General features: G+C 44.6%; 1 protein-coding gene across 5 annotated transcripts in view; it reads left to right on the plus strand.

Annotated features, from left to right (window-relative positions):
* MTR (5-methyltetrahydrofolate-homocysteine methyltransferase) overlaps positions 1–13,210 on the plus strand; it is a 99,244-nt gene that overhangs the window by 51,807 nt on the left and 34,227 nt on the right. For 4 of the 5 annotated variants that reach the window (XM_028104523.2, XM_028104524.2, XM_028104526.2 and 1 more), the window contains 6 exons: positions 386–565; positions 2,546–2,662; positions 2,937–3,077; positions 8,822–8,911; positions 10,189–10,341; positions 12,141–12,248. In XM_028104523.2, coding sequence (XP_027960324.1) covers positions 386–565; positions 2,546–2,662; positions 2,937–3,077; positions 8,822–8,911; positions 10,189–10,341; positions 12,141–12,248 — 789 coding nt within the window. The remainder of the gene's footprint in view (positions 1–385; positions 566–2,545; positions 2,663–2,936; positions 3,078–8,821; positions 8,912–10,188; positions 10,342–12,140; positions 12,249–13,210) is intronic. The other variant, XM_028104525.2, reaches the window with a different exon arrangement.

Raw genomic sequence — 13,210 nt, forward strand, 5'->3', positions numbered from 1 at the left:
AGGTTGTGGTAGTGTTGCCTGGATGATGCATTAAGGTACTGCAGGGAAGCTTTTTTGTTCATTGTTCCTTAGGAGCATTTGAATCTTTATCACATGTGTGTATTTTGTATGAAGCCTGTTTATTAATCTACCATCTGTGTGTGTGTAAGATGTGATTTTCACAGAAGCAGTGTAGCTGTTGTGCGGATGAAAACACAAAGTGACTTTAAACCATCTCCTCCTCTGAGATAATTTGATAAATGCTGAGAGGCTGCTTGGCATTTGGATTTCTATGAAATCCAAGCATTGATAGTTAAGTGCCTTTGAAAAGTGAAATGTGCTTCTGTTTTCATAGATAACACTTCATTTTTCTATTTTAAATTACATCTTTTGCTCCTTTCCCCAGGCGACAGAAACAGACACCAAAACCAGAGTGTGCATGCGGGCCTACCATCTACTTGTGAAAAAACTGGGCTTTAATCCAAATGACATCATCTTTGACCCTAACATCCTCACCATTGGTACCGGGTTGGAAGAGCACAACTTGTATGCTGTTAATTTTATCCAGGCAACAAAAATCATTAAAGTAAGTATGGGTATTTTCTCTCTTCTACTCAGGACATCACTCAAATTTATCTCATGGCTCCAGTGAATAGTTTGAGCTAACATACCTGTTTATTGGCTGGGAATGTTGACAGTTTACTCTTAGGTAGTAAATTGGTTTTCTGAAACTTAGGGCCCTTTATTATTTTTCTTTGATGTGATGTTTTACGCTATGAAGTAGAATGTACATACTGAAGAAAATATATAAAAAATATAGGGTATAATAAATAATTAGGAAGCTTTCATAATAGCTTTCATGTAGGTCATGAAGCAGACCATGCCTAGCGCCCCTGTGACTCTCCCTTTCAGATTACACCCTCAACTTTTGAATTTTGTGATGCAACTGTCATCCTGTTTTATGATACCACTTTGTTGCTTTTCTTTGTTATTTTATCGCTTATGTACAGTCTGAATTATCCATGGATTTTGTGTTTGCAAATTCACCTACTTGCTAAAGTTTATTTGTGACCCCAAAATCAATTCTCTTGGTGCTTTTGCAATCATTCTCGGACACACCTGCGTGCAGAGAGGTGAACAATTTGAGTGGCCCAACCCACGTGTTCCCAGATGAGGCCAACAAACTCTGCTACTTGTTTCAGCTCTCATTCTGTAAACAAGTGTCCAGTGCACAGTCTACGTAGTGCCATGTTTTTCACCGTTTTGGCCTTTCTCTTGGTAATTTATTTCTCTGTCTAAATGGCCCCCAAGTATAGTGCGAACGTGCTTTCTAATGTTCCTGGTTGCAGGAAGGCCATGATGAGCCTTACGGAGAAAATGCTTGTGTTTCGATAAGCTTTGTTTAGACGTGAGTCATTGAGAGCCAGTTGGCCACGAGCTCGGTGTTAGTGAATCAATAGTATTCGTTAAACAAGATGTCTTTACACAGAAACAGACATGAAACAGGTTTCTGTATTGATGAGTAGATGAAAATTGTGTGACCAGGGGTTCACAGGAGCAAAACTCTACTTTTCCCCTGAGGAGCAGTGGTTCTCGATATTCCCAGATTCATTGTTCACGGTGACTTTATACAACATAACTCCCGCAAATACTGAGAATCGGCTGTATAAACAATGCGATTTAGTTTGGCCAATTTTTGAGCTTCATATAAATAGAGTCTTAAGGTTCTTAGGCCTTTTTGGCTTACCCAAACTTATTTAAAGAATTCATCTATGTTGTCGTAGCTTGGACTTTGTTCATTTTCATGAAGGTGTAACATTTCATCGTGTAACTATTCCACAATTAACTGTTCTACTGTTGATAGACATTTGGTTTGTTTCCCATTTTGGACAGTATGAGCAATGCTGTGGTCGTTCTTGTACGTGTAACTTGGGTGCACATGCGTTTCTCTATAGCGTATACCCCAGAAGTGGGATGCTCGGGTCACAGCAGTAGGTATGGTGAGCTGTCTCCCTAAACACTTGAGCTGGTTTGCACTTTAGCCGACAGGAAGTAGGAGTTCCTGCTGTTCCCATATGCGTGCTGATGCTGGACGTCGTCCTAAGGTGTGCTGGGAACCTCAGTTTCATTCTATCCTGTTAGAATTAGTCAAGGTTGTGGTGAATTAGGGAGTTGGTTCATTCAGGCTCCAGAAGCCTTTGAGTGAACGACAAAGTACTCTTGTCTCTGTGTTGTTCTTTCTCTGTTACCGACTCAGGAGATATTTTATGGCACACTCACTAGGTACCGCGGCCTCATCAGGCCCACTGAGGATATCTACAGAGATAAGGCAGAATTTTTTATTTTCTCTCAGGGATAGTAGAGTCTAGTAGGAAAAACTCTATGAGTCCGTGCTTTGGCGATGCCATAATATGGCAAGTTTTGGTCTCTGTCTGGCTAAAAAAGCTCCGGATTATGTCGAACTTCATGTTTTTTACTTTCCACTCTTACGTATAAAGCTTGAGGGCTGTGATTGCTTCTTTTGGCAAAATAGGGAAATTTTTTCACATTTTAAAATTTTTGCCAGGAAACCCTACCTGGAGCCCGAGTGAGTGGAGGTCTTTCCAACTTGTCCTTCTCTTTCCGTGGAATGGAAGCCATTCGAGAAGCAATGCATGGGGTTTTCCTTTACCACGCAATCAAGGTACGGTAGAACACCCGTTTGCCCTTTGAAAGCAGCTTAGGGCAGGGGTTTGCCCCCTATGGGGGTACTGACTCTGGCCTGCTGTCAGACTCTGTGAATAATGTCTTATTCGTACTATTTATGTTGTCCGTGGCAGCTTTTCTGGGACAGTTGCAGAGCTGAGTAGCTGTGACAGAGACCATGACCTAAAAATATTTTCTACAGAAAATGTTTGCTGACTCCTGATGTAGAGTATCCCTGGAAATTCTCATTTTTTTCTTTTTCTTGCCCTTAGTTTGGTATGGACATGGGGATAGTGAATGCGGGAAGCCTCCCGGTATATGATGATATCCACAAGGAGCTTCTCCAGCTCTGTGAAGATCTCATCTGGAATAAAGACCCTGAAGCCACTGAGAAGCTCCTGCGCTATGCTCAGGTAGAGAGAAAAGTGTTCTGATGAGGGCTTTTCCTGCCTTCGAACTTGTCACCCACTTATAGTTATTTGACCTCCGTTGTAGACCAGGAGCAGGCGTCTAATCATGTCTTTGGGTCACTGAAGATTTCTACAGAGAGTCTAGAGAAGCCATTTTAGTTAAGGGTCTAGGTTTCTTTAAATTTATTTTAAATGGTAAAACTAATTTCGTCCCATACCGAAGTAACACATAGTTATTCTAGAAAATTTATAAAATATAGACAAGCAAAAGAAGGAAATAAAAATCACTCAGAACCCCGTCACCCAAAGTTAACCACTGTTGAGATGTTATGACCTTCCAGTCATGGTTTTGGTTTATTTTCAAAATGATTATGTCCTCACAGATGTGTACACACACACACTCACACACACGCACACACACACACATACACACACAGTTTTACAAAAACAGACCTCTATTCTAGATGCTTTTTGGTAACCTATTTGTTGAGCAGTATGTTGGGAACATCTTTCCATTTTACGAGATATTTTTCCACCTCATAATTTAAATTCGCTATTTTGGCTTTTCTTGTGTGGCTGTGTTATTACTTGGTACCCATTGCAATGTGTTTACATTTGTTTATATCAGGATCTGGTCCATCTGTGGCAAGGTTCTGCAGTTTGAGGCTTGGGGGTCTATACACATTTGATCTCAAGACATGAGAATATGATAGTTAATCCAAAAATTGGTTCCTTGTTTTCCTCTTACTATGTGCTGGGCAGTCGTAGGTACATTAAGCATCTATCATAGGTGCTGCTTCCTGGAATTCTGTTTAAGGGGAGATGAGATCTTTACCTCAAAAAAAGCTTTTTAATTTATTTCAGAAAGCAATGGCAAGGAAGGACATTTTCTCACAAAGTACGTGGGGAAAGTGGTAGAATGCTTTCATGGATGTTGTCCCCTTTGTTAATGCTTTCCGTGTTAGAATCTGAATATAACTCTGGCAGAAATGTTCACTTTTCCTCTTCTATCGCAGAGTGAGTACTAGAGTGTTCTGGAAGAAGGCTAGGACCATTTAGGATTAACTGCATCCTTGATTTATCAGCTTTATGGGTGGCAAGATTTAAATTTCTGAAATTGCCATAGGCTCAGCAAAGCTGATGGAGATCAGACTGTGCCGGCGAACACAGGACCCTCCTCCCAATTCCTTAAAAACTTTGCTGATTTCTCTTGTGGACCCAGGACAGAATGTCTCAGGTCTTGATTATTGCAAATATAATCATGTTCTGCTTCTCAGCTCATTGCATAAGAAACAGTCTCTAGATTCCACCCCCCCCCCCCCTTTCCAGGGCTGTTTCTGCTCATCTAGACAAAGTACTTAGCCCCTGAGTGTGGAACACTACCCCGTTTTCTTCTTCGCCTGTGTTCCACCCAGTGGAATAATAACTCAGACAGGGTTCTGTTGAAGGCCAAAAGGGCATCACAGGTTCTATAAACATGAAGTTATACCAGAGAGTTCTTAACCCACTCAAGGATGCGCTATTTCAATTTTTCCTCCACTCTCTCACGTAGGAAAGATCGGGCTCCTTCATTGGAAGACTATTCTCATTTAAGGTGTTGTTTACTTCGTATTTTATGTCAGTCATTCTTTTGGGTCTGTTCCCTGTTAGCATTTGTTTACAAGTTTTTCTTTCTACATGTTGTGCTGAGCTGTCAAGAGGTCTTGCCTCTGGGGCACAGCCAAACTCAGGGAAATCTTAATAGCAATTGCAAGAGTTTAATAATCCATCATATAAGAAATTTCCTCCCTCTTAATGTAACCACAAGGACTTATTACAAGCCATTGACCCCTCTGTCAAGTAGGCTGTCTACATTCAAGGTGACTTCTGTTACCATTAAGGGAATTAATAACCAAAACAGGTATACTTAATAAGTCCCAGGAGTTGCCAGCTCTGTAGCAATTTCTCAGGATATACTGAGTGCAAATGGAGCATAAAAAGCAGTGAAGTTAAGAGGCAAATAAGGGGCAAGGATTTTTTTTTCCCTTTGTAAGAGAATTATTATCTCTTTTTGTTACTAAATGATGAAGTCTGCACCCAAGTTCCTGTGTGATATGTTATTGAAAAGGTGGAGGGGCGCCTGGGTGGCTCAGTTGGTTAAGTATCTGCCTTGAGCTCAGCTCATAATCTTGGGTCCTGGGATCGAGCCCCACGTCAGGCTCCCTGCTCAGTGGGGAGTCCGCTTCTCCCTCTCCCTCTGCCCCTCCCCTTGCTTGTTCTCTCTCTTTCTCTCTCAAATAAAATCTTAAAAGAAAAGGTGGAAAGAGTCTTTTCTCTGATCTTGCTAAGCTCTCTAATCCCACTTTGGGGGACCTAATGGGTTTATCGAAAAATAATTATTTAAATTTGGCGCAGCCTGACCTGTGGTAAGTAAATTATTTTTGGTAACGAAAAGTTCCAGGAATCGTGGTACCGTATGATTTCCATGGAGTTTTTTTCTTTCCTTTTTTTCCCATGGAGTTTCTTTATTAAGTGGTACCCTAATAGAGGTCATGACCCCTTTGGCCTGGAAGGATCTCTGCTCTGAATACAGTGGCTCCTGAATGACCGTGGGTTATGAGAATATTTTTGATGCTTTTCTGGGAAAAAAGTTATTGGATCCTTGGTCTGTCCTTCATCTTCCTCATTGCCACTGGAGGTCATGTTCTTCTTTGTCTTCCTCTCGAGCAGTTTACTCCCCTTGATGCCTGTTCAGCTTTTTTGTTTGTCAGAAACAAAGCACAGATCCCGTGGGGAGCCTCTGACTCGGGATCTACTCTAGAGTAGTAGCGACAGAGACACGGATAGCCAGATGGACATGACCGTTGGTCGGTTTGCTCGGTAACCTTGTGTTCGATGAGCATCCACAGTGTGGCTGATGTGTGGTCCCACCTGTGCGGATTTTGCACTTAGATTGTGAAGAGCATTCTTTCAAATAACTAGTTGGAAAGCAAGGTGGGCTCAGCATGCCATGTTGTACTCCTGAAATAGCAGCTTTCAAAGGTGCCTTTTGTTTTAAGTTTTGATTTTCTGAAGCATGGTCATCAGGTTGGGTAGTTTTCATTCGTTGCAGCCTCCGACACTCGGATGAAATCTTTGTTGGCCTTCCCCAGATCCTCAGTAGCCACTGTTCATCATCACATAGGTCCTGACCGCTCCCCACCCCACGGCACTGCGCACCCTGGGATCTTTCTGTGAACACACCAGTCCTTTCTCCAAGAGTGTCAGGAACCCTGTCCTGTTTTCACTCCTCAGACTCTGTCCCACCGGCAGGAATTGCCCGATGCCATGGCTAACAGAGCAAATGGTGCATCGCACGTCTCAAGTGAGAGGATTGTGAGCTTCAGAAGGACTTCCTTTTCTCTTCTCTTTTTGGTTTTCTTCTGGCATTGCCTCAAAGCTCTGGTTTGGGTTTTTCTTCTTTATGGCCGAATAGTATTACCTTGTATGTGTCTATGCCACGTTTTCTGTGTCTGTTTATCCACTCATGCACATTTAGGTCACTTCTGTGCCCGGCTACTGGCAATAATGCTGCCAGTCATTCTTTTGGAGTCACCATCTTTAGTTTTTCCGGTGGGGGAGGAAGCCCTTGTGCCATCAGTCTTGCCGTTAGCACCCTAGCCCTGCGGTTCTGGGTGCTCTCCCCGGGTCCTTCCTTCCTTCTCTTCTAACGTGGTGTCCGTTACGTAATGTCTTTATGCTTGTCTTCTTTCCTTCCTGTCACCACCGCTGTGGTCCAGGCCTTGACCACAGACTTTTAAAATCTCTTCACCCTTCTTGGGTGCTCTTAAAAATACTGCTTTGCTATTCTGCAGCTTCAGAATTTTTAAAGATTTTATTCATTTATTTGACAGAGGGAGAGACAGCAAGAGAGGGGACACAAGCAGGGGGAGTGGGAGAGGGAGAAGCAGGCTTCCCGCCGAGCAGGGAGCCCGACGCGGGGCTCGATCCCAGGACCCCGGGACCATGACCTGAGCCGAAGGCGGACACTTAACGACGGAGCCCCCCAGGCGCCCCGGCAGCTTCAGAATTTTGAATTTGGTCCTGCTCTCACCGCCCCTCGTCCCCAACTGCCTGGAAGGTTAAATCCAAACTCGATAGCATGGATTTCTGGTGCTCTGAGACTTGGCCTCTACTATCCTGCATAAACGTGGCTCCAGAAAATCTGGTTTTGTTCAGCATGAAATCACTCAGCTAGTATTTACTGAGCTCTTGTTCTGTGCTGTGCACTTCACTGAGCCTAGAGGATCTAACCAGTAAGAGAGATGGGCCCCTCCAGGGCCTACGGTTGAGTGAGGTGTACGAAAAGCAAGAGGCATTTGTAACCCAGTCGGGTTGGTGCTGGGATAGGGCAAGTGCAGGAGGCTGTGAGAATGCACAGGAGGGCTCCTGATCCCAAAAGTAGAGGTGGTGCGGGCAGGCTTCCCAGGAGGCGCGGGTCAGGGCAGACGTGAAAGCTAAATGGGACTTAGCCGGGCTGGGCTCTGGCATTGGAGTGCAGGGCTGGTGGTCCCTGCCAGGGTGGGGAATTTGCGTCTAGCCGGGGACCGGCGTGAGGGTAGGTGCTGAATAAATGTGTGTCATGCGAATGAATGTGGAGGTCCAGAGGTGAAAGAGATGACAGAGAGTGTGAGGAACTGAAGTGTTTGGGAGAGCTGAGCTTGCTGGGCATGGCAGAAGATGAAGCATTTGGAGAGAGCCAGCGGGGGGCTTTGCATGGCACCGAGAGCAGCCTTGAAAAGGAGTGCTTGGCATGGAAGCTACTCTGTCCTGGGAGGGATGGGACACTAATGATGACTTTTGTCACGTGGGGTTGGTTTGATGAGATTTGCAGTTTGGGAAGGCCCCTCTGGTTACAGTGCAGAAGATACACTGCAGTCTGGGCGGATTCTGGGCTGCAGAGACCAGCTAGTGGCCTGGACCATGAAAATGTGGAAACGGGGCAGGAAGTTTAGAGGAGGTGTAGTCATTAGGACTTGGGGAGTGACCGAACGAGAGGAATGAATATTAAAGAATGTTCCATAGATTTTTGGTTGGGGCAAGTGATTTCACCAGTTGATGTGGAGAAAACAGATAATAAGGTCATGCGGTTCACCTGATGGGCCACGATTGTGGCACTTTTTGTCCCTTTGCTGAATCCATCCGTTTCTTCGAGGTCTCTCTCCACCCTGGTTTGTGATGATGACTCGTTGCTCAAAGTTCCCGGTCTAGTTTGTATCACGCAGTTGTCCGTATTATCTGCTCATTCAGACCCCGGCGCGTGCTTTCTCTGGTGGCCTGCCCTCTCTGCATCCCCTAGGATGTGGCCACGTCCTGGAGGTCGTAGACCATGTCCTGTGGCTCTTGGCATGCCCACCTCCCGGATGCTGACTCCACCCCTCAGCTCTCTGCACATATTTGTGGGTAATGATGCTCCTTGTGGAGGGCTCTGGAGGCCCCTCACATGTGGGGAAGAGCTTCTCTTACTGCCCTGGAAATCCTTCATTTGAAGTTGTTACCTTGTAGGAAAGGAAGAATGGGGCCTCACTGTGTCCTTCTGCTACAGGATCAAATCCTGAAAGACCTCGCCTTATCTCTCCTTCCTGCAAACATTTATTGAGACCTTAATTCATGCTGGATACTCAGCTAAGTGCTGGTAGTATATGAGAAGAATGAGGCACAGTTTTTTGCTCCCACATAGTTCAAGGAGGGCCTGTTGTACCCATCTGTTTGTCCTAATTTCAACTCAGACTCATGGCAAAGGAGGGAAGAAAGTCATCCAGACTGATGAGTGGAGGAATGGCCCCATCGAAGAACGCCTGGAGTATGCCCTCGTGAAGGTGAGTTGTGGGAGCCTGGAGTGAGCGTGAACGGGACGGCTGGAGGGGAGAGTCCCTAGACCAGCCCCGAGGGAGTGTGCCCTCACCCCAACCACCTCCAGGACCGTTGGCTGGGTCTGGAGATATTTTTGGTTGTCACAGAAGGGGGTGGGAGGTGTTCCTGGCATCCAGTGGCCAGGGATGCTGTGGACATCCCATAGTGCACAGGATAGGCTCCACATGACAGTCGTTCAGCCCAGAATGTCTGTGGTGCGAAGGTTGAGAAACGCTCTCCCAGACCAAATTGCTGTCTTTTGATCAACAGGCAAGTCTGGGCTCTTCTGCTGATAATTGGATTTTTTTTTAAGATTTTATTTATTTATATGTCAGAGTGAGAGAGAGCAAGCCCAATGGGGGGGGGGTGGCAGAGGGAGAGGGCAATGCAGACTTCCTGCTGAGCAGGGAGCCTGATGCGGGACTCGATCCCAGGACCCTGGGATCATGACCTGAGCCAAAGACAGACACTTAACTGACTAAGCCACCTAGGCATCCTGATAATTGGAATTTTAGACAACATAATCTCTTGGCTTCATTGTCCTCATTGTGGTCTGGAGAATTTCAGGTTTTTTTTTTTTTGGCTCTCAAAAAAATTTGGCTCTCAAATTTAACTTTTAACTTCTTGAAGCTTTTGAGATTCACATATTTGAAGTTGTGCAATCAGTCAGCCACATCCAAAGGGACCTCAAACTGTGGACACAGAGGATTGGGGCTTGATCAGTGAAGGCTGGAGAAGCCCCCGGAGGCTTCATGGATTTGAACTTTACCTCAGGGTCCTGCCTGTTGTCATTCCTCCCCCAGCCCCAGAGCTTCATAGGGACAAAACATGCTGATTTCACAGGAGATCGTTAGTAATGGATACTCTGCTGAACCCCTAGGATGCAAAGTGTATTTTATGATGAATTTGAACTTTACTTACCAGTATTCCTTCCCTCACTAGTAACAGTTTTACTGAGTACTTAACGTTGTATCAGTCCAGTCATCTAAGCACTTTACATAGGGTATTTCATTTAATCCTCAAAATAACCACCTGAGGCAGGTGCTATATGACAATTTAATTTAGGAAACTGAGGCTTGGTATATTGCTAAGATTAGTGATAGGAGCCAGGATTTGAACCCATGCAATCTGATTCCAAAACCTAGACTCTTAAGCATTTCCATGATTCATTCTTTATTGGGTATTTGGACTTAAGCCAATTTTTAATGTGATTTTTTTCCCTAACTTTATTTTTTTTAAATAGGGTATTGAAAAATATATTATTGAGGACACTGAGGAAGCCAGGTTAAACCAGGAAAAATATCCCCGGCCTCTGAATATAATCGAAGGGCCTCTGATGAACGGCATGAAAGTTGTCGGTGACCTTTTTGGAGCTGGAAAAATGTTTCTACCTCAGGTTGGCAAAAGATGGGGAAGGGGGGGTAGTTTTTACAACTGGAAGAAAAACACTTTGTCTTTTAATAAATAGTAAGTTTGGGTATATTTCTCAGGTTTTGGTTTTGATAAGAGCTTGTGGACATTTGAGATTGGGTCATTCTTTCTCTAAATGTGTTCAGGAGTAGTGTCTGGAAGGTCCATCTTTAGGGTGAGGTGCAGGTTAGAGGTCATTGGAAACTGTTGGCATTCTGATCTCCATGTTTGGATCTGTGTCCCATCTGTTACTCCCAGCACCCATCTGCTCTTCCCCCAAGTTACAATAAAACCCAAGATCTATGTAAAGTTCATAGCATTTGCGTTTGATTTGCCAGCTAGTATTCATCTTTAAGGATGTGTATTTTGAACAAATCATTCCCATTTAAAATAGTGATATACATTACATTGTAACTTTTGAGAAAGCCAGAACTCTCATTTTGATTTATAGAAGCGGCTGACCATATCAGTGAACAAACTTGTGTTGAGCCATCAGGGTTAGGGCTGCGAGGCATTACACAAAACTCAAAGGCCCTGTTTTTGTTTCTGGTTTTTTTTTTTATTACTCTGTATTCAGTTCTTTGTCCATTTCCTTTATAACATTTACCCCCCTTTTTAAACAGCTTTATTGTTTTATAATTAACATACAGTGAAGTGCACATATTTAGAGGATGCAGTCTGATGAGTTTTAACCCAGGCACCAGTGAAACTCTGGCCACACTCGAGCTGAGGAGCGTTTCCTTGTCCAGTTCCCTTAATCTCCTCCAACCTGTGACAGGTCCTCCGTCTTGGTTCTTCATGGTGCTGACTTATTTTTCACTTTGCATTTTTGAGTGAACTTTAGGCATTTTGCAGTGTAGTTTGAAAAATGTTTTGTATCCCTCCCCCAACTTCTTCCACTCATGTTAGCGTTTTTACTTGACCCTCGCGCAGTTAGCAGAACCCAGAAATTAACATCGACGTAATGCAGAACCCAGAAACTAACATCGACGTAATGCCGTTAAAGAAGGACCTCATTCGGATTTCACCAGGTTTTCCACTACTGTTTTCTTTTTATTCCAAGATCCCACACTACTTTTTTATCCTACCTTCCTCAGTACGGTACAGTGAGTATGTAGACTGTTCCTCGGTTTGAGTTTGTCTGACGTTTGCTCATTCTTCGGCAAGAATAAGAGCGTTGCCGTGCCCCTCACAGTGGCTCTTATCAGGAATTCCAGAATGTTGCTGGGTCTCATTAATGGTTATATGAACTCTGCTCGTTTGGTTAATGGTGTCTGCTAGGTTTCCTGCACTGTGAGTTTACTTGTAGGGAGAAACCTGGAGACTGCGCAAATATCCTGTTTCCCATCATACTTCCGCCCATGAGTTTTAGCATACATTGATGAATTTTGTAAAAGGCCCTGTTCTTGCTTAAGCATGAGCCTTAATTATAAGTGAATTGTAATGCTGGGGGTCGAGAGGAGAAGGCTGAGAAAGGGCTCGTGCTGGAAAACGATGCCTAGAACCTGGAGAAGTGACAGCCAGCCTTCTAGGCTGAGGAAAAAACACCGTGCAGCAGTTAGGAAGACGGAAACCACAGCACGCGGGGCCTAGCCTTGTTTTCCTTCTGCTGTGCCTTGCTCATCGTCTCTGCCCACAAGGAACTTGTTCCTTATCCTGTCTGCGGTCAAAAGGGGACTCCAGTGGTCAAAGCTTGCATTCTTGATTTCTGCTGAAATTCACAAGTGGCCATCAGCAACCATTTAGGGTCAGGTAAAGACGCCCGACTCCGTGTGTTTTTCCTAGGTTATAAAGTCAGCTCGAGTCATGAAGAAGGCTGTTGGCCACCTTATTCCCTTCATGGAAAAAGAAAGAGAAGAAAATAAAATGCATGCTGGCATAGAAGAAGAAGAGGCAAGTCATTTTGTCCAGGCCGCTGAGCCCTGGGAGCACTTGGCCTCAAAGACTTACTGGGGTGGGGTAGGGACCATGGGGCTTGGCTGTGCTTGTCATTGAAGATAAAATAGAGCAACGATCTCTTTGACCCAGTCTCGGAATACCCTGGGCTTTTCCTTTGTGTGTGGCTTTGTGAATTTTTAATATGACCGTAGTTTTTCAGATAGAGCCCATGATTTCAAATCAAAACCAGTTCGTTCATTCATCTGCTGACCATTTAACAGAGCTCCAACTGTGTGCCCAGCACGGTGCTCCACACTATAGCTTTAGAGCTCGGTCCCTGCCCTTGAGGTAACTGAGTGATGTTTGGTTTTGGAAAACCTCTTCACTGATTTGTCTCTGTACACTGGTAACGTTCTTGGCACTGCTTCTGGACCCAGTTTAATTCCTGCTGGCTGCACCACCAGAGTAAATCATTGAGCTTTGACCTTGTTTAGCGTCCTGTGAAGTGCAGCCGGCTTTGGCCTGTGGGATTCTGAGTTCTTACGCTGACGTTTGCCAATGGCCCCGACAGATGTAGAGTCCCACTTGCCTTGCGTGCCCTTTTCTTTTCTCTTTTTAAAAAAATGATTTATTCATTCATTTAGTTATGTATTTGGGAGAAGGGGTGCCCACAATGCATAGCACAATGGTATTAAAGAAACAAAATACAATGAAATGCCCCTGCAGTGGGCTGTTGAGATGGTGATTCGGGTTCCGACGGGCCGTATGCACTCTCCAGCTTCTCCCTCTGGTCCCTCCTTCTCCCTTACTGCTCACAATAAATATTCATCAGGCAGCGTTTTTGGAGTTAAGGATACGTTCTTCAGCTATGGGACTGTTTTGTAGTTGACCTTAACCTGTTCTTTGAGGTGATGGAACCCCCGGATGAAGCTTCTTGGGCTAACCAACGAGGCAGGCCTCCTTCAACCAGCTCGGGC

Source organism: Eumetopias jubatus, unplaced genomic scaffold, assembly GCF_037043125.1.
Source record: "Eumetopias jubatus isolate StellerSeaLion01/CBP00866 unplaced genomic scaffold, mEumJub1_p1.0 scaffold_17, whole genome shotgun sequence".
Lineage (NCBI taxonomy): Eukaryota > Metazoa > Chordata > Mammalia > Carnivora > Otariidae > Eumetopias > Eumetopias jubatus.